The 20552-nt window shown below is 38.7% G+C and overlaps 1 protein-coding gene across 9 annotated transcripts in view; it reads left to right on the top strand.

Annotated features, from left to right (window-relative positions):
* Positions 1-3002: 3002 nt before the first annotated feature.
* The window catches only part of PUM2 (pumilio RNA binding family member 2), a gene marked incomplete at its 5' end in the record, with an annotated part of 68093 nt that continues 50543 nt past the window's right edge, over positions 3003-20552 (top strand). For 4 of the 9 annotated variants that reach the window (XM_084900011.1, XM_084900010.1, XM_084900006.1 and 1 more), the window contains 2 exons: positions 3003-3277; positions 18606-18674. In XM_084900011.1, the coding sequence (XP_084756137.1) occupies positions 18624-18674 (51 nt within the window). Of the gene's footprint in view, positions 3278-18605; positions 18675-19547; positions 19689-20552 lie in introns of those variants that run through there. The other 5 variants (XM_084900008.1, XM_084900007.1, XM_084900004.1 and 2 more) reach the window with 2 other exon arrangements.

The raw sequence follows: 20552 nt of genomic DNA, 5'->3' as shown, positions 1-20552 counted from the left end.
AACATGCCTCTGAGCATTTGCTTCAGTTATTTTATTAAAGGCCAAACTCAACACTGCATTTTTAAAACAGCATGGACAGACTGAGCCTATTCCTGTTCCCGTCACTCTTGTCTATGTAGCTCTCTATCTTCTACCTGTATCTATGCAGGAAATAATGATGTTCACCAAACGGGGACATTAGTATTTCAGTGGTATCAAAATTGGAATGATTTGAACTTAGTTATAAGAGTTTACTGCCCAGCCAGTGTCACTCAGTGGTTGAGCATCAATCCATGAACCAAGAGATTATGGTGTGATTCCCGGTCATGCTTGGGTTTTGGGCTCAATCCCCAGTACAGGGTATGCAGGAGACAGCCCATCAGTGATTCTTTCTCATCATTGATTTCTCTCTCTCTCTCTCTCTCTCTCTCTCTCTCTCTCTCTCTCTCTCTGAAATCAATAAAAACAGACTTTTTAAAAAAAGAAAATAAGTTTATAAGTCTATAAGCAGTCCAATGGAAAGGGGGCATTTGCACAGGAAATATTAAAATGGCATTCTGCTCTAAGATGTAATCTGCCTAAACTGGTGTTCTGAGGAGCTACATATTACAAACAATTGAGGAGCTTTCTGAAAATATCAATATCCAGGCCTCAGCTTACAACCATCTCTGGGGTGGGCCCTGGGAGTTGATCTATAGTTTAAGTGTTCCTCAGGTGATTCTGATATGCAACTCTGGTTGAAAACCACTTGTCTCAACAGGCTATATAGACACATTCCTAACACATTGTGGATGGATCATGAGAACTCTCGTGTTTTCTGTTCTAAGCCTTGTGGCCAATCATGAGAATTCTTTAAAAAGATATTAGCTTGTAAGAACATGTAATAAATAACTTCAAAATGCAATGGGTATTTAATTTTAAAGCATGCCTTTAACATTTATGTAAAACGTTTTTGTACTTGTTCAATAAAAACTTATCTGGCCACTGGGTAAAGCTAGCAATAAAACTACTGGTCTGCAATGTGCTAAGATACAATACATGAGGTGGGAAAGTCAGGACACTCATTCCAACCTATGCCTCTTCCAGCCCACAGGACCTGTTACTAAAGAAGAAGGAGAGAATGGTCACAAGAGGCCTATCAGCAGGAATTGGGGCAACTTGCTTTCTTGTTTACATCCAGAAGAGCCTGGCTTTTTATCCCAGAGTAGAGGTCCAGTGCATGAAATTCATGTACAGGTAGGGTTCCTAGGCCTGGCTGACAATAAGGGCTGATTGGGGCCTCTGTCTTCCTTCCCCAGCTGCCAACCAAGGCCTTTCTTCATTCCACACAGCCCCCTGGTGGTCATCACACACCATAACGAGTGATTGAACTCCTGGTCGAACTCCTGAGGGGACACTTTGCATATTAGCCTTTTATATATCTATACATGCTCTGAATTGGCACCTCTCTGTGTCTCAAAACAGATGACACACCCATTACAAAGCCACTTCCTATCAAGCCAAATAAAACGACTGTAATGGTTTACCCATGCTCCTTAAACTTTTTATCATGTAAAGGAATGACCCAGGAATCATATTAAAATGCAAATTCTGAATCAGTAAGTCTGTAGTTGGGCCAAGATTCTCCATGTCTCACAAGCTCCCAAGTGATTAGGATGGATGTGAGGCATCAATTACTACGTTCACCTTAATGATCTAATATTTATGGTAGCAGAGGAGTGCATCCTTGACTTGTAGGTAGGTAAATCTACAAGAGAAGCCAATTATAATGAGAAGGTGCCTAATGAGCAAGGCCAGATTGCAAAGCATATGTGAAGGCTCAGAGGCAAGACAGGGCTCACTGTGCTTAGGGAATCAGGAGCTGGAGAGAGGTGGAGTCAGATCACGAAAGGGTTGGGCTTTCCTCTGTGTTCTGCGGAGCACAAAACCTCTGAAGAGAATTCCCACGAAGAAATGTTTCTAGAACATGAATGGGAAATGTCATATACCCCTCATTTGAATATTGATAATGCATGTTTTGATTTTAAAGGTGCTAAGAATTATGGTAGTAAAAAAAAAAAGTATTTTCTCTAATAGAGATAATACTTCATAAATAAAACGAGCTGTATGATTTGTAAAATAAAAATAGAGGGTCCTCGCCGAAACCAGTTTGGCTCGGTGGATAGAACGTCAGCCTGCAGACTCCAGGGTCCCAGGTTCAATTCCCATCAAGGGCACGTTGGTTGGGGGCACACCCCCAGTGGGGGTAGTGCAGGAGGCAGCTGATGGATGTTTCCAACTATCTCTCTCACTTCCTCTCTGTAAAAAAAATCAATTATATATATATATTTAAAAAAAAAAAACAAAAAAAAAAACGAGGGCCCTTTTTTTCCAAAAAGCATTAAGCCTTCCTAGATGCCTAGCCAGTGTGGCTTGGTGGCTGAACGTGGACTTATGAACCAGGAGGTCAGGGCACTTGCCTGGGTTGCAAGTCCAACCCCCACCAGGGGTTGTGCAGGAGGCAGCCAATCAATGATTTCTCTCTCATCATTTGGAATTCTCTCTCCCTCTCCCTTTGAAATAAAAAATAAAATAAAATAAAATAAAATAAAATAAAAATGCGCCTCCATAATCTTGACGCGGGGAAAGGGTTTGGGAGAAACCTAAAGGCCTGGATGACTGTCGGGGGAGAAGGAGCTCCCGGGGAGGAAGCGGAGGGGGTAAGCGAATTCGGAAGTCGAGGCCCCACGCGGGAAGACAGCCGGACGCAGCGTTCGGAAACACCGCGCCCGCGCCGCCCGCCGCCGGCACACAATACAGCCCGCGCCGCCGGCGCCGCCGAGCCCACAGCCCGCCGCGAGCCCCCGAGGTGAGGGCGGGAGCGCGCGCCGGAGGGGAGGGGGCGGCCGCGGCGCGCGGCGCGGGGAGAGTGCGCACGCGCAGAGCCCCGGCGGGAGCGCGGGAGCGGCGTCGCACGCCGCCGGGAGGCGAGCGCCGCCCTCCTCCTCTTTCTCCCGGAGTGCCTTGCGCGCGCCCCGGTGGGCGGGGGGAGGGGAGGGGAGGCGGCGGCGGCAGCCATGTTGTTGTGAGTCTCTGTGTCTCACCCTCGGTACCTCGGCGGTTCGGAGGAGGAGGAGGAGGAGGAGGAGGGGAGGAGAAGGAGGAGGTGGGGTGGGGGGGAGGGAGGTAGGTGGAGAAAGAAAAGATTGCCGCCGCCGCCGCCACCGAAGGCGGAGGAGGGGAGGACGTCTGAGAGCGACGCCGCCGGGTGCCCAACGGTCGGTGTCCCCGGCTGAGGCAGCGCGGCCGCAGCAGCCCCGTAAGTCAGTCGCGCCCGCCCGCTCGCTCGCCCGCTCGCTCCCTCTCTCCGCGCTCTGGCGCCGCCGGGGCTGCGCCTCGGGCTTTGTGTGGCGGCCTGGATGGGAGCAGCCCGCCGGGGGGTTGGGGGCGGGTGGACGGGGCCTGCGGGCGCCCGGGCCGGCTGCGGCCTCGGCCCGCTCGCACAATGCAGGGGCGGAGCGGGGGGGGGGTGGGGGGGGGATGGCGCCGGAAGGGGGTGTGCGCCGGGCGCTGGGGGCTCTCTGGCTTCCCGCTCTCTTCCCGCCCCCACGCGAAGCCTCGCGGTGCTGGGGGCCCACCCGGCTCTCAGGTTAGAGACGGCGCCGTGTGTCCGGCGCTGTGTGTCCGGGAGGCGGCGGGGAGAGGCCGGCGGATCCGGGGAAGCGTGTGCGCTGGGAGTGGGCGAGGAGGAAGGAGTGGGTCTGCGGACAGTGTGGGCATTCGCGAGCCCCCCCCCCCCCCTTTCCCTCCGAGTGTGTCCCCGGGGAAAAAAAAAAAAAAAAGCTTTCCGGCAGACAGGTGTGGGAAGGAAAGATACAGCGACTCGGGTTCGACTTGGGAGGTGCCATTTAGCAAGAAGGTTGGGTTTTTTTGTTTTGTTATTTTTTTGTTATTGGAGCGGATTTTGATCCTCGAGGATATGCAAGTCAAAGCCAAAGAAAAGGCTCGAGGCTTCCTACATGGTAGCAGGAGTCTCCCTTCTGCAATCGAGCTACATTTAGGGAAAGCAAATGGTTTAAGGTTTTATGCCCAGACACGTTTGTTTGTAAAAGTTAGTGCGACTTCTGAGAGCATAGCTAAGGGGAAAACGCACTTTTCTTAACTTTCATAACACATATTTAAACATTTATTTTTGTATTGGGGGCAATATTGTGGACATAATGGGTGTAATAAGACCATCATGTCAATTAAAATCCGGACTTGGTCTTTTGTGAGATTTTTTTTTTTTAACTTAAAACTGGTAAAGGTTTTTAGGGAAAGCTATTTTAGAAAAAAATGCTTTTAAACGCTTAAGGGAAATGTAATACCTGCAAAGGTATTGAATATCAATAGTTTTAATGAAGGGAATTAACCTAAGGATTTTAAAAAGCTGTTTACAAGATTTTAAAAAGCTTGTTTACTGCGCAGGTTCATGTTTAATAGATGACCACACCATGTGACCCCGGCGTATTTGAGGATGATTTAGGGGATTCTGCGTGTAGGGATCCTGTTAAGATAAAAGATACATATTTTTAATTGGCTAAGTTTCTGCTTTTGGGTCGTTTGATATCCTGCTTTTTAAAAAATTACCTGCTTCATCTGCACAGTCATCATAAATAGTTGTTGGCATTTTCCTTATTGCAAGGATGTCCTTAAAAATCCCAATTTTTGGGTAAAATTAAGTTATTTAGAATCTTTTGGTGTCCTTGAGGGCAGTTTTTGTACCAGAAAAGGCTTTCTCTAATTTAAAAAATTAAAGTTATATATCAGAATCCTGGTTCATAAGATGTTTAGTTTTTGGTTTTAAAGGTCCATTTTCTTTCACAAGTCTATCTATTTCGAGTTAGATTTGCTGTTAGCATACTTCAACATCTTCAAACAAAGTAAACTTTAATTTTTAATACATAGTTTTTTCAATTTAATTTGTCTGAGTCCCAAGTTCTCTTAGATATTTAGTAAGTCCCAATATTTAGTAAGATTCAGCTTTTTAAAAACAGTCTAAATTATTGCCATATTTAAATTGGACTTGTAAGGTTGTCACTTTAATAGGTCAATTATTCTTATGTACATTAAAAGTACATAAATAATGCAGTCTTAACACATATTAACGTTTAAACCTTTCCTACTTGTTTATAAACCTTTCAGATGGTAAGAGATAATTTGTCTTCCTGTGTAGGTACTTATCGTAGCTGGCAGACATAATTATGAACAGAGACGTGGGCCAAGTATGAATCCAAAGCCAATCTTCTCAGTGACCAGACTGTCTCCTTTTTTTAGACACTGACAGATCTTCATAATTTTAAGTGGGGTTTGCTTCCTGTCTCCTGAACTCAAGTTCTACATGCTTCCTTACTCAGTGACCTTTACACTTGCTGGGTTTCTAAGATCGGAAAGTTGTCTGTGTTTTTTTCATTTTCTTAAGACTTACGGATATTTTAAGTGTCTGAATGTTTTTATTTCATGGCTTTGGCATTCATTCACAGTTTGAGGCCATTTTATTGACAGATGTGATTGAAGTAATTGTATTTATAACTGGGTAAATTAGTTTCTGACATTAGATTTTTATGTTTAGCAATATAGACAGACATTTTTTCATTTAAAAAGATAATTGCTTTTGTAATGGGAAAGGTGAATTTATGGAAATATATTTAAGCTTTTCCAATGAAACATGGTATAGCATTATTACATAGGTTGATGCAAGATAAATGTTTTCTCAAGAGTTTCAGGTAGCAGTATGTTTAGAGAATAAGGTTAATATTATATTTTTCCTTGGTGATTTTTTCTGTAACTAAAAATGAAAAATTGGAAGACTTGCCTAAAACATGTGCACTTTTCTTAATATCATCTAATACCCATTCTGTGTTCAGATTTCTCTGGTTTTCTCCCCCCCCCCCCCCCCCAAAAAAAAAAGTATTTTATAGTTGATTTGTTAGAATCAGGATTCAAACTAGGTTTACACAGTATATTTGATATTTGAGCCTCTTTGTATTTATAATAGTCCTCTCTTCCTTTAAAATTTCTTTCATGTCATAGATATGTTAGTGAAACCAAGTGATCTTCTCCCCCCCCCCCCCCCCCTCCTTTTTTTAATTCTGGACTGGAAAATTTCATGTATCATATATTGATTTTGTTCTAACAGTATTAGTTAGATCTGGCAGCTTCATTATATGATTGAAGTTTAGTGGGTTTTTTAAAATATGTTTTTGTTGATTTTAGCTGGGCTGGAGGGGAGAGAGCTAGAGAGAAACATCAGCTGCCTCCTGCATACCCCCTACTGGGGATCAATCCCACAACTGGGCACATGCCCTGACCAGGAATCAAACCAGTAACCTCTTGGTTCTTGAGTTGATGCTCAACTGCTGAGCCACACTGACTGGGCTAGTGGGGTGTTTGTTTTTTGTTTATTTGTTTTTGAGTAATTCTTTATAGGTTGTGATTCTGTTTCACATTAAATTACATAATCAAACATACAATGTCTGCTTCCAATTTTAGGATAATGTATTAGTAAATAACATAAAATAATGCTAATTTAGAAATACTGTTTTGGGGAGGCTCTTTAAAAAATATATCTTTGTCATTCCACGTGTATCTTTGACTCATTAGAGCCACTTTGTATTATCTAACAATTTTATAAAGCGTGTCATCTTTATTACCGTCTAACTATTTGACTTGCTTCTTTCAAATGTCTAAAAAGCATCAAAAGCTGGCATTGATTGAGGTTGTTTAGTGTGTAGATCTTCTTAAAGCAGCATTTTGCTTTTTAAATAAAGGAACTTCCTTAAGTAATATTTTCTTAAATTGAGACAATGACTTGTAATCCAAGATATGTTGTAAGGACTCAAATATGTGGTGATTCTCCTTTGAAAGAGTTTTAAGGAAAAAAATATCTTGGCCTTATATTTTGCATATATGTAAGTATATGTATACTTAACCTATTTTGATTCCTTGAGACTATAAGATTATCCTCAAAATAGCTGAAGCATCCTTGCATAGAAGTGTTTGGTAAATTTTTATTTAATGTTTCAATGCTGGTGCTGAAATAATATAATTTCTAAGAATATTTGAACTAGAGTCTGAAGATTTCTGGTTTCTGGGAGCCTGTATATTGATAATACTCTGTTGTTTTGTTGAGGACATTCAAGGCCTGGGCAAAGGAGAGAGTGCCCAGGAATTGGGGAGGAGGCAAGCTGGCTGGGTTACAGGCCCACACCTGACCCCCAGAGAGAAGTTGGATGGTGATGGGGTTGGCCCAGACACACAGAGGGGAGTACCTAAAGAGTGGATCAAATAGGCAGAGCCACCAGGGCACCTGTGGGCCAACCCTTGAAAGGGTATCTTAAGTCAGATGGTGAGTGCCCAGGCTAGAGTCTGGCAATCAGGGTTGGGGCTCCTGGAGCATAGGGGCAGGCCTCCCCTAGCTGGGCTGGAGCTCCAGGTGAGTCTGCTGGTTGGACTCAAGCAACTCCTGGAGGCAGGTGTGGAGGCAGGTGTTTTCTACCAAGTGGTCCAGACAGAAATTGCTCTGGTCCAATCTGAGTTGATGGCAGCATATTCTGCTTCCCCAAAGCCGTCATCCTTGCCTTCTTCACCAGCATGCCCAGGTCCCCATTGAGGCCCAGTATTGCAGGCCTGGGCACCGTAGAGGCCATGAGACGCCTGATAACACATTCTTGCCAAATTTGTCATAAAACTTAGCTTGTCTTCAGTATAGTTGAGTCAGTAATATTGTTCTTTATGCAAGTAAAACAAGCATACATAATTCTTCCATGAAATGCATGGACAAACAAGTAGCAAATATCAAAACATGTTGGTATGGATCTTGACTCGCCACTAGCTGAGTGACTTGTCCAATATCACTAGAAAAGTGTTTGATTCAATTCAATTACTCAATAATGGTGATTAGTAGAAATTGCTAATGTTAAATCTTTGAAGGCTAATGATCTATAAATACTTAAATCTGGATTTAACTTTACATTTCTCATATGGATAAGAAAAAAGCACTGCTAAACATTAATTTTCTTGACAAATTTGTAAAAGTGATTTAATACACTGAAGAGACAGGGTTCTTCTGAAGGATGTCAGCACCTGTTTGTTTGCTCGATGATGATGTTCCTTAAAAACACTCCTTGTGGTGGTGTGTTGTTGTTTTAATATATTTTTATTGATTTCAGAGAGGAAGGGGGAGAGAGATGGAAACATCAATGATGAGAGAGAATAATTGATTGGCTGCCTCCTGCACACCCCCTACTGGGGATGGAGCCTGCAACCCAGGCATGTGCCCTTGACTGGAATCGAACCCGGGACCCTTCAGTCAGTAGGCCGACGCTCTATCCACTGAGCCAAACCAGATAGGGCCTCCTTGTAATGTTTTTAATAAATACCCAAGAATAGTAATATTTTATAAGTAGTTTAAGTTACTCACTGTGTACTGACTTACATTTATTCGAATTAATTTTTTTGTGTTATTTAGTAATTTATGGACAAGGTAGCAACAGCCTTTAGGTATTAGAGGCCTAATTTGGAGTAGTAGTGCCAATAGGAAGTTGCTTTCAGTCATTTTATGTTGGTGTCTTCAGCATTACAAAAAGTCTGAGGAAGAACCTTATTCATTGTCTCTTTATTAAAATGAGCATTGCTTATTTAATATATATGAAGACATTTATGGTCACTCTCCAGATATTAGTTGATTTCATGATCTGAATTTTCATTTTATAAAATGTCTTAAAATTTTTCATTCAGCATTGAGCATTTAGGTGGCTGTGACACAGTTCCTACCCTACCTCCTCTGACCAGAGTTTAATTTCTACTATGGCTTTAAAATAAAACTATAATTTGAAAATGTGATTAGTGTTACATGGTGGTAGAAAGTGCTTTAATACCATTTATTGTAGCTCTAAATGGGTTTTTCTCCTAACTTGTTTTTTATTATAGGTATATGATGAGGAATTGAATCAGATGCTGACCAAGAAAAACTATTACTCTTAATGATATAAATGTACAGTACTTATGCATATTCTTGGTTCTTCACACTATTTGTAAACCTATTGGAACATACATTGGTACATCTAAAAAACTGACAACTTAACCAAGTTATTTGATGTGCTTTATCTATTTTTTTCTCACATATGCAGTAATAATGCTGCTTACAGAAAAATTAGCTTTAGGCATACTTTGGAGATATTTTGGGTTTGGTTTCAGACTGCCACAATAAAACATGGACCACAATTGAGCAAGTGGTAATCTTTTTGTCGATTAAGGGTCTTGCCTTTAAATTGTAAAAACACATCTGAGAAGTGCAATAAAGGGAATTGTAATAAAATGATGTATGCCTGTAATGTTGGATTTTAGAATTTAGTAGAACACTGTTCTTTTGCTAGGAAGCAGAATCTTAAATCTTAAACCTTGATTCAAATTTATCTCAAGATTACACAGGTTCTTAGCCCTAGAAAAGTTTCTATTCCGTATCTTCTATATTAGCGATGTAGGAAGTAATATTGGGAAGTTTCTTTTACACCCTAAGCAGTACTGTGTACTATATATAAATACTCCTGGATACATTTTCTGTAAGTAAACATAGTCAGTTCAATATTATGTAGCTGATTGTTAGATATTCTGTTGCTCATTAGAAAAAAATATTGTTCTTTTTCCTCCCTAAGATCTAAAATTGTCGAATTTATGTCCAAATTCTTATTCTCCACCCCCAACCCATACCAACATTTGTAGCCATATGGGACATAGCTGATTGGCATTTTGAGTACCATTTAATGGTATATGTGTTACCATGCCCCTTCAACTTTATTATGGGAATATGGAGGTTATTGCAGGAGAGTTGAAAGTGTTTATTTTCTTTTTGTCCCATTGTTTTGCCCACTTGGTTCTCCATTCTCTTTCTTTTGCTTGAAATAAATGATAGCACTCTTAACCTATTATTTTCAACCCTTTTCATCTCATGGCACACATAAGCTAATTACTAAACTTCTGTGGCACATCAGAAAATATTTGTTGCCAATCTGACAAAAAGTCTGTAATTTTGATTCATTCACACTAGATGGCTATTGATTATTGTGTTGGCTGTTGTCTTTTTCTTTTTTTTCTTTTTCTTTCCCTGTTTTTTATTGACAGTCCAAGAAAAAAAGGAAAGGAGGCAGTGCCAGTAACTAATAGTCAGGGGCATGTTGTAGAATTTTCGCAGCACATTGATAGAAAGTCACGGCCCTAAAGTGTTCTAAAGTTTCCCCTGTGACCTACCGACTTGATCACTTAAAGAGAATAATAAAGTCACCTTTGGTTAGATGTGAATCCGAAATCTGCATTATTTTTTAAAATGCATATAGATAGAATGATAGAAAAAGTTGAAAACAAAGCCCTGATGCTTAACTTTCTGGTTTCTCATATTTGAGAGTGGATTGTCTACTTTTTTGTGTGAAGCAGTCAAGAGAGTAAATGCATTGAAGGAGAGGTCAGCAAACTGACCTACAGGCCAGATCTGGCCCGCTACCCATTTTTGTTTGGCCCACTATCTAGGACTGGTTTTTAAATGTTGGGAGAGGTGATCAAAAGAAGAATAATTTTGTGACACGTTAAAAATATATGAAATTCAGATTTCACTGTTGCTAAATAATATTTCACTAGGACACATCCATGCTCTTTTATTTTATATTGTTACAGCTGTTTTTGTGCTAAAAATACAAAGTTCAGGGGCTGCAGCAGAGACCCACAAAGCCTAAAACGTTTGCTAACCAGCTATTTAGAGAAAATGTTCGTTGATCTCTGCACTGGGCAAACGAAAGAATTGATCCATAGTGGTAAGAGACCTATCACATTTATTGAGAGGTTCTTTACCTTATGACCTCATATATTTGAACCACGGGTGAAAACCTGAAAGTAAGCAAAAAAGAGCTTCAGTAAAGTTTCAGTGCTTCATGCTTGGGGAAAATTTTTTTGTTTTGCTTCTTTACTTATTGGTTAATTTGAGAGGGAGAGAGACAGAGACATTGATTTTTATTATTCCATTTGTTTATGTATTTGTTGTTTGATTTTTGTATGTGCCCTGACCGGGGATTGAACCTAGCTGTCTTGGCATATTGGGATGACATTAACCAACTGAGTTAGGTTGTACCTAGCCAGGGCAAAAAAATTTCTTAGGTCTACTACTAAGTTTCTTTCTTAATAAAAATCTTCCTTCTCTAATCAGTTACACAGATTTATTGTAGAAAGGCAATAAAATGCAAATAAATAGATAAAAGAATTGGTGTACTCTGATCACATAAGAACTATGGATTTTATTTCCTTTCAGTATTTTTCAACATTACGAACATTTTCTAAATTATAACTCAAATTATTTTTATAAGCTGCATTATACTCCATTTTATAGTAGTGCTGTATTACGTACTATGGGACAGTTATGCAGTTAATTTCAGGATTGCAAGCAACACAACTACAAATAACTTTGTACATAAAGGTTTTTTATATTTTGGTTTTATTCTTAGGATTGATTCCCAGAGTTGGGGAGATTGGTTCAAGAGATAGATGCACTGATATAGATATGATGCCAAATTGCTTTCCTAAAGGATTGTATTTTTAGAATGTGTTTTTGTGTTTGTTAGAGGCAATTTCCTTCTTAGAGCCTGTTTACTCTTAAAAATCTATCATACTTGGATATCTGAGGTTACAGGTTACTGTGAATTAAAAGGAACCTAATTAGAAATGTTAGAAGTGGTACTGTTACTTTCAGGTCAAGTGATACTTAACCTGACAGCAAGGCAGGAGGCTGGAATACTACCAAGACAAACACTGAGCACCCAAAGAGCCTCAAAAGTTATCAATTCTTTCTTTTGTTTTTAAGATTTTAAAAATTGGTTTTGGGAGGGAGGGAGAGAGAAACATTCATGTGATCCCGCATAGCCCTAGTGGGGATCCAACCCATAACCCAGACTTGTGCCCTGACCTAGAATCAATCCAGCAACCTTCCAGTGCATGGGTTGACTCCTAACCAACCAAGCCACACTGGCCAAGGTAGTGTCAGTTCTTTCTAGAGAAGTCTGTAATGATGCTCTTGATGATGATTCGTATTCTTTTCAAATAAACTATTAGAGAGAGAGAAGGGAGAGTGAGATAGAAATATCGATGAAAGAGATTGGCTCCTGCATGGCCCTTAGTGGGGTTTGGGCTCCCACCTCAGGCATGTGCGCTGACTGGGGAATCGAGCCAATGACCTCTTGGTTCATGGGTCGCGATGCTCAACCACTGAGCCAAAGAACTTTAGAATACATTGCCTTTTTAATCTTCACAACAGATAAGTAAGTTAAGGTTTAGGGATTAGACGCTTGCAGAAGTCAAACTGTGAACTCTTATATTCTGAATCTAAACCAAATACTATTTCTGCTCTACCACCTTGGGGGTTAATATATATATATATATATATATATATATATATATAAAAGCTAATATTCTAAGTGTTTGTCTGACTAGTTACTATGACCTTCACTGACCACCAGAAGGCAGATGCTCTGACCAATAGGTTAGCTTGCTGCTGGGGTCCAGCAAATCAGGACTGGGCGAGATGGGCTGGACACTCCCTGAAGCCCTCCCACAGTCCCTTCCTGGCCTCAGTTGTGTACTGATGGGGTCTCTTGGTCTGGCCTGCAATCCAAGACCCCTCAGGGGATGTCAGAGAGCCAGTTTTGGCCCAATCCCTGCAGGCCAGGCCAAGGGACCCCACCAGTGCACAAATCTGTGCTCTGGGCCTCTAGTTTACAGATAAATGGCACCGTGGACCTGACACCAACAAAGCAACACCCAGCTTCCCCAAAGTGAAACACAGGCCTCACCCACCACCCCGGAGTGACAGCCTGCCAAATCGCAGCCAATGCTGCCAAGTCCCCATTGTGCAAAATGAGGCCCACAGCCCAGCCTGAAACAGTCACTGTGGGCCCCAGGTAATGGTGTCACATAGTAATGCCCAGCTTCCTCTCCCTAGCAACTAGCCTTGGAGTTTGTTCAGCCCAGGAACACACTTGCTTTATAGTCAGGTGGAAACATTTTACACTGTAACCAAATGTCTATGAAACGTTTTCCCGTGTCTCATATAATTTGATCCCCACAGAAGTCCCAGAGTAGATAGATAGGAAACTTGGTAGAATCCTATTTTCTTTTCATTAGCCGGAAAACGGAGATTTAGAAAGATTAAAAACTTGACCTGACTGAAAAGAAGTAAGAATTGATGGACCTTGAAAATGATTTCAGGTTTTCTCACTGAACAGAATATAGTCAAACACTACTGCAGTTAAATTTTACTCTTTGTTCTCCCTGCATTATGTACAATAATAATGTGTTTCATGTTGATATTTATTGCTGTGTTACTGACAATTACCTGAAAGAGAAGCTGGGGTGCTTCACTGGGCTAGAAAAAGTTAGCTAAATCAGAAAGCAGGTCTAATTAAGCAAGTTTTTATATATATATAAAGGCTAAGTTGACTCTCACATGTCTGATACATAATGAAGCTTTCGCTGGTGCCAATCGCACATGTGTATTGATCTGTCATTGTTCATCGTGAATTTGGTTGGCTTCTATTATAGAGAAAGGGTGAATAGCAATATTAAAATACTACTTCTAATTAATTTCCTTTCAATGTACATGAATTCGTGCACCAGGCCTCTAGTTTAATATATTTTATAAATTGATTAATGAAGTCAGAATCATGTGGATGCATTGTCAAGCTGATAGGATTTAAATTTGCAGCATTTTAAAAAAAATATGTTTTTATTGATTTTAGAGAGGAAGGGAGAGGGAGAGATTCAGAGAGAAGCATTAATCGGCTGAAACCCTGACATTTTGGTGCATGGGATGACATTCAACCAACTGAGCCACACTGGTTTGGCTAGGACTAAATTTGTAGCATTCTTAAGAAATTAGAAAGTTGCCCTAACCAGTTTGGCTCAGTGGATAGAGTGTTGACCTGTGGACTCAAGGGTCCCAGGTTCGATTTCGGTCAAGGGCATGTATCTTGGTTGTGGGCACATCCCCAGTAGGGGGTGTGCAGGAGGCAGCTGATTGATGTTTCTTTCTTATCGATGTTTCTAACTCACTCTCCCTCTCCCTTCCTCTCTGTAAAAAATCAATAAAATATATTTTAAAAAAGGAAATTAGAAAGTTGTGTAAATATTAGGTGATTCCTGATAACGTTAATATTATCATAAGGCTTTCATATGATTCACCATTAGGTGATCTAGAAAATATAAGGACTATAGATAGAAGAGAAAATGAGATCATAATAGTAAATCTTAGGAAAAAAATATAAAGGGCATAGAATCAAGAGCAATATGAAGTCCTATGAAAAACTTACAGAATGAGTGTACTTTGTCCAAATTTAGGGAAATTTAAAGAAACTTAGAAATCAAAGATGTTTAAAGTAGACTATACTAAGTCGTTAGTGTGTCATTAAGATAAAGAATTTGGATTGTATGTTATAAAATGATAGGACACATTCAGACTAAGATTTCTTTCTTGATAATTGAGGGTATATATAAATATCCAAAGTATATATGTATATAAAGTTTTTTTGTGATAAAAAAAAATATTTTTATCTCAAACTGGATTTTGCTTTAAAACTCAGTGTCATGATGGTATGGCTAGAAATATTTATTAGAATGGATATTGATTATACATGTAAAGTAGTACTACAAGTGTTATAAAACTCATAATGCAGTATTGAAATTTTTGCTTTAAGTGGGCTTATGTATTTTAAAGAAACTAAGAGGGGGGGAAATAGTCTTCTGTATTTAGGCATGTTCTTCCATTTTTGGTTCTCTTTATTCATTCCTGATCATCTGAATTCCCATCTGGTATGTTTCCCTTTAGCCTGAAGAATTTCTTTTAAAGCATTTCTTGAGGAAGAAGTCTGTTGTAATTAATTTTCTTTTTATTTAAAAATGTCTTTGTTTTGGCCTTTATTCTTAAAAGTTATTTTCATCAGATAAAATTGTAGTTTGGCTTTTTCTTTTTCTTTTTTTTTCTTTCTTTCTTTCTTTCAGTACTTTAAAGTCTGGTCCTTTATATTCTGGTCCCGATTGTTCCTAGTGCATAGTCAGTGGTCATTTATATCATTTCCCCCTTACTGTAATGTTTTTTCCTCTAGCTGTTTTCAGGATTTTACTTTTATCTTTGGCTTTCAGCATTTTTATTAGTATGTACATGGTTTTTTCTATTTTTTGCCTAGGGTTCACGTTGTCTTGAATCTGTAAATTTTGCTTTCATGAAATTAGGGGGAATTTGTGGCTATTGTTTCTTCAAATAATTTTTCCACCTCATTCTCTCATCTTTTTCTCTTCAGATTGGAGATCTCTATTGATCTGACTTCAAATTCATCAGCCCTTTATTTCCAATCTGCTGTTATGTGCATCCAGTGACATTTAAAATTAATTAATTTTCAGATTTAGGGTTTCTTTCTATAGTTTTGCTTTGCTAAAATTTTGTATTTTTTTCTTTCATTAGTAGCATGTGTTTTTTTTTATCTCTGAACAAAATTATAGTGGCTACTTTAAGATCTCTGCTAATTCTAACCCCCAGGTCATCTTGGAGTTGGTATCTATTAATGGAATTTTTTCAGTATCTACGTATGTCTAATAATTGGGGGGAGGGGTGTTCTTTTTTTTCATGTCTAATAATTTTGGTTTGTGTTCTAGACATGTTTACATCGAAAATGCTCTAAATTCTATGGAGAATATTGGTTTCTAATTGTTTTTTGTTTTCATGGGATTGAAACTCTGTGACTTCTGTGGTGGTCAGCAGCAGATATTTTGTGTAGTTTTTTCACCTTAATTGGGCTGCTTGGAATCTATTCCACACATAGAGTATAGAGATGGTCTAAAAATCTGAGCAGAATTTGGTTGCCTCCTTTTTAAGACTTCCCTTCTTAGTTGCCAGCTGTTCTCTTTGTTCCAAACTATGTTCCTTGGATCTTCAAGCCTTTTAACTGGGTTGTTTATAGAAGTTTTACTAATTTATTTTAAATTATAGCTTAATTTTTGTTTATTTTATCCAGAGTTTGTTACCTCTAGGAGGGTTTGGTTTGATAGGAGCTACTCCTCCAATTACCAGAAAACATATCAGGCTAATTCAAACTCTTTGAGAACAGTAGTCATATTTTAACTCAGTGTTTTCTTTACAAAATCCTGTGCACTGAAGGATTGCTGGTTCAGTTTTCCCAATAGGGGGCATACAGGAGGCAGCCAGTGATGTTTCCCTCTCACATCTGTGTCTCCCTTCTCCCTTCCCTTCTCTCTCTCTAAAAAAGAAAAGTCTTACACATTGAAAATGCCCAGTAAAAGCTTCCTGAACTAACAGATGAATGAAATGTTGGTTGTGTGAGAACTGTTAGTGAACCAGCTTTCCTAACAAGTTAAGAGAAAAGAATAGTTACGGTATTTGCTGCCACATAACTTTTTCTTTTTTTCCACAAGACACCAAAAACATTTTTAATGCCCTCTGGTACTACAAAGATCCTGAGGATCTTTATTTCAGTGATATCAAGTAGTACAGTATAGAGTTCAACAAACAGTACAATCAGTGCATTTCATGGGTCCTTTTGTGTCATCATTTTAACCCTGAACCTTTTTTTAAACTTTATTTTATTTTTCATTTAATAATTCTTTATTGTTGCCGAAACCGGTTTGGCTCAGTGGTAGAGCGTCGTTCTGCGGACTGAAGGGTCCCGGGTTCGATTCCGGTCAAGGGCATGTATGTTGCTTGCGGGCACATCCCCGGTGGGGGTTGTGCAAGAGGCAGCCGGTCGATGTTTCTCTCTCATCGATGTTTCTAGCTCTCTATCTCTCTCCCTTCCTCTCTGTAAAAAAATCAATAAAATATAAAAAGAAATAATAATAATTCTTTATTGTTGAAAATATTACATATGTCTCCTTTCCCCCCCATTGACCTCTTCTAGGCCTCCCTTCCTCCCCCCCCCCCCCCCCAAAAAAAAGACCTTCACTGCCCTATTGTCTGTGTCCATGGGTTATGCATACAAGTTCTTTGGTTGATCTCTTGCTGCCCACCCACCCTCCCCCACCTTCTCTTTGAGGTTCGACACTCTTTTCCATGCTTCTGTCTCTGGGTCTATTTTGTTCATTAGTTTACTTTGTTCATTAGATTCCACATGTGAGTGAGATCATGCAGTACCACATATTTTCTATATAGTATCTGTTCAGATTTTTTGCCCATTTTTATGTTGGGTTATTCTTATTTTTTAAAAAGTTTTTCATATATTCTGGATACAGATCCTGTATTGGATATGTGATTTTGTATATCTTCTAGTCTATGATTTTTTTTCTCTTGTGTAGAGTGTGTTTTATTGAAGTCAAAGATAGTTGGAAATTTTGAAGAGAGAGATTTGGTTTAGGAATATGAATATGGAGGTGAGGGTCCTAAGAATATTTCTCAAAGCAATTAGAGTGGAAGAGATTGCTCAGAACAAAGGATAGAAAAGAGTATTTTAGATAGACTACTAAGGGAACACTAGCATTTATGGTAACAGTCTGTGAAGAAGCAACTAGATAACTTATAATAAAGTAAAAAAGAAGAATTATAAGGGACAAAGTAGCAACAGAGAGCAGGATTACAGAAAGGAAGGAGTGCTTTGTAATGTAAAAATGCTATGGAATTTTAGAGAGAGAGATAAGGGGGGGGGGGGGGACGACAAAACAGGATTATATTGTAAGGCCCAAAACTTTGAGGGCTATGAATTTGTTTTAGGCTTAAGTGCTTTTCTCCAGCAATATTTAACACTATGAGGCAAGGGCCTTTTACTCAAGAACATATTCACTGTCATAGGAAAGATAAAAAGCAATTTTAACTACTTATTTGAAGTGAAAAAGATAGAAATACATATTTTAGTTTGCATTTGAGGGGAATGGAAAGGAATTATTCTTAGGAAAACATGAGCATTATAGTTACAGCTGATTAATTTATGTGTTGTTTTGAATTATATCATCACTAAAGTAATTTTAGTGAAATTTTTTTATTGCAATGAGATCTACAAATAATGAAATGCTGAGGAATTTTGAAAAACCTTAACTGAAATATGTAATGCAAAATAATTTTATAATAGGAACTGCAATGTTAAAGAAAAAGATAACTGCACTTTAGTACTTGAGCTTGCTTCCTATCTTTATTTTCCTTCTATTCTTTTGCTCAAGAAACTAGTAGATTTTCTTTTTCCACACAATTTTTAAAAATATGTTTTTATTGATTTTAGGGGGAGAGAGAAACATTGATGAAAGAGAAACATCAACATTGACCGGCTGCCTTCTGCATCCCCCACACTGGCGATCAAGCCTGCAACCCGGGCATGTACCCTGACCAAGAATTGAAACAGTCACCTCTTGGTGCATGGGTTGACACTCAACCATTGAACCACACTGGCCTGGCTGGCTCACAGTTTTTAATATAGATTGCTGTTATGTGCTCTGTTTAGGAAAACCTGTCTCCATAGAGAAATTTGTTCTTGCCCATCTCAACTCTTGCTAACATCAGTAGTAACTTTAATATAATATAAAAATAGTTCGTTATTTAAATTTTTCTTTCTACTAATTCTGTTTTTGTTATTCAACAGGTTTGATTTGTGGATGAAATGAATCATGATTTTCAAGCTCTTGCGTTAGAATCTCGGGGAATGGGAGAGGTAAATATTTATGGATGCTAAGAATGTATATTTCATTTTGATTATTTGAGCCACTGAGCCTATTTAACTCTAAATCTTGAAATTAGTGGTTAATGGTGCAGGTGTTTAAAATATACAGTTATGTAGTTGTGATTTTTCAGCTTTTTTTTTTTTTACTGAGATTTGTGTCCAGTTGATTGGTTAAATAATGTATTATATTTGTAATGATTCATAAATACTTTGTTCGGAAAAGAGCCTTCTTGATTCTCGTCCTTCTGTTTTATATATGTATGTTGTTTGCTTTAGCCATACTAAATTGTTCACTATTCTCTCTTCCAAAAATCTCTCCTTGTTCACTGTTTGTTTAAAAAAAACTTCTAATCCTCTACAAGACTCTGTTGGAAAAGGTGCTTATCTATATTGTCCTATTGCTGTCTGCAGTGGAATTATACTTCCTCATCTGACTTCTTATAGATCTTTAATTATACTTTATTATATTACTGGTTAGTTTATTGTTTTATATTAGTTTCCTTAGTAGATTGATAGCTTCGAATGATTAGCACACAGTGGGTATTCTAAAATTTTTAATGCTCTTTATCAGTCCTGTTAATATATGACTTTGGAGATCCCATTTAATCTCATCATTATATTTTTTAAGGCATCAAAAATAATTAGTTTTCCATATACCTAATGAGTGTATAGAAAAATCTTAATTGTTGGTGAAAACCTTGTGGTCACATCTTTATTTTGTCATGTTCTGTAGTACTAACATAGCGTGAACTTTGATAAGACAAAATAATCGTGAACAGACCTAAGATGTGTAATTAATTGCTTGCTCCTGGAGATTATTTTACTTTGGTAGATTAGAGACCTTCCTGAGACTCACTCCATCCAATGCTGTGCTCTTCAGATGCAGAAAGAGTGTCCAGTCACTCCTCTGGACCACAAGAGGGCACTCTGCAGCTAGCTAACCCTCCCCTTCTCCAGAACAGCGTTTTCCAAAGAGTTTGTCATTTTCAGAGGACAAATTTAAGGGTGAGTTAAGGTGCTTAAGCATGAGTATTGCCAAAGTAAACTTGTTAGTTCAGTGCATAATGTAAAATTCTGGGCCCTAAAAAATTTTTGAAAAAGGGAATAATTTTTAGTTAGAATTACAGTTTCACTACAGTGCAGTGGAGTCTGCTTAGGCATTATTTACCCTGTGGGTGAATAAAAAGCAGTTGAAAGGGGCTTTTGTTTTTTCCCCTGCTGCTTTAGAAAGAAACATATCTTAAAAGCAGGGTTGAATAATATTTCAGTCTAGTCTGTGACAAACTTGAACTTAAATGGTTTTTAAGAGCAAGTAAAGTCACACGTTACCTTAATTCTATTTAGACATACCCTCCTCCCAGCACTTTACTTCCCAAGTCTACATTGTGTATATATTTTCAGATTGGCTCTTTTTTTCCTCTTCATTTCTAAATAATATTTGTAAATCCAAAGATATTGCAGTTTGTAAAAAAAAAAAAAAAATCATAATCAGAACCAGTAGTTGAAAGTGTTTAGTTATTTGGGGATGGGGGAGGGATATTTGAGGTTTCTGGAAAGAGAGAAGCTGGGATGAATAGTATGTTAAATGATCTAAGCTTAAATCTAGGTTTTCTTAATGGAAATGTCAGAAATGCAGAGTAAAAGTGGTTAGGTTTAGACTTCCTGCTTTTTTTTGGTGGATAGCAGCAGATCAGTGCTTCTATGACCTTCATCTAGTAAAAATGTATTTTTAAATAAGCTGTTACTCACTAATTAAGTGTTTTCCTTAACAGTTTACCAACTAATTCTGTTACCTCCAAGAGATAGCTAAGAAACCTACCAGGTTTCTGTCTCTGGGTTCTCTCTCCCACAAGTCTTTCTATCTTTCCT

This window comes from Pipistrellus hanaki (genome assembly GCF_964339955.1).
Source record: "Pipistrellus hanaki genome assembly, chromosome: 12".
NCBI classification, from domain to species: domain Eukaryota; kingdom Metazoa; phylum Chordata; class Mammalia; order Chiroptera; family Vespertilionidae; genus Pipistrellus; species Pipistrellus hanaki.
The sequence above is the reverse complement of the archived record's forward strand: the minus strand, read 5'-3'. Positions and strand labels throughout refer to the sequence as shown.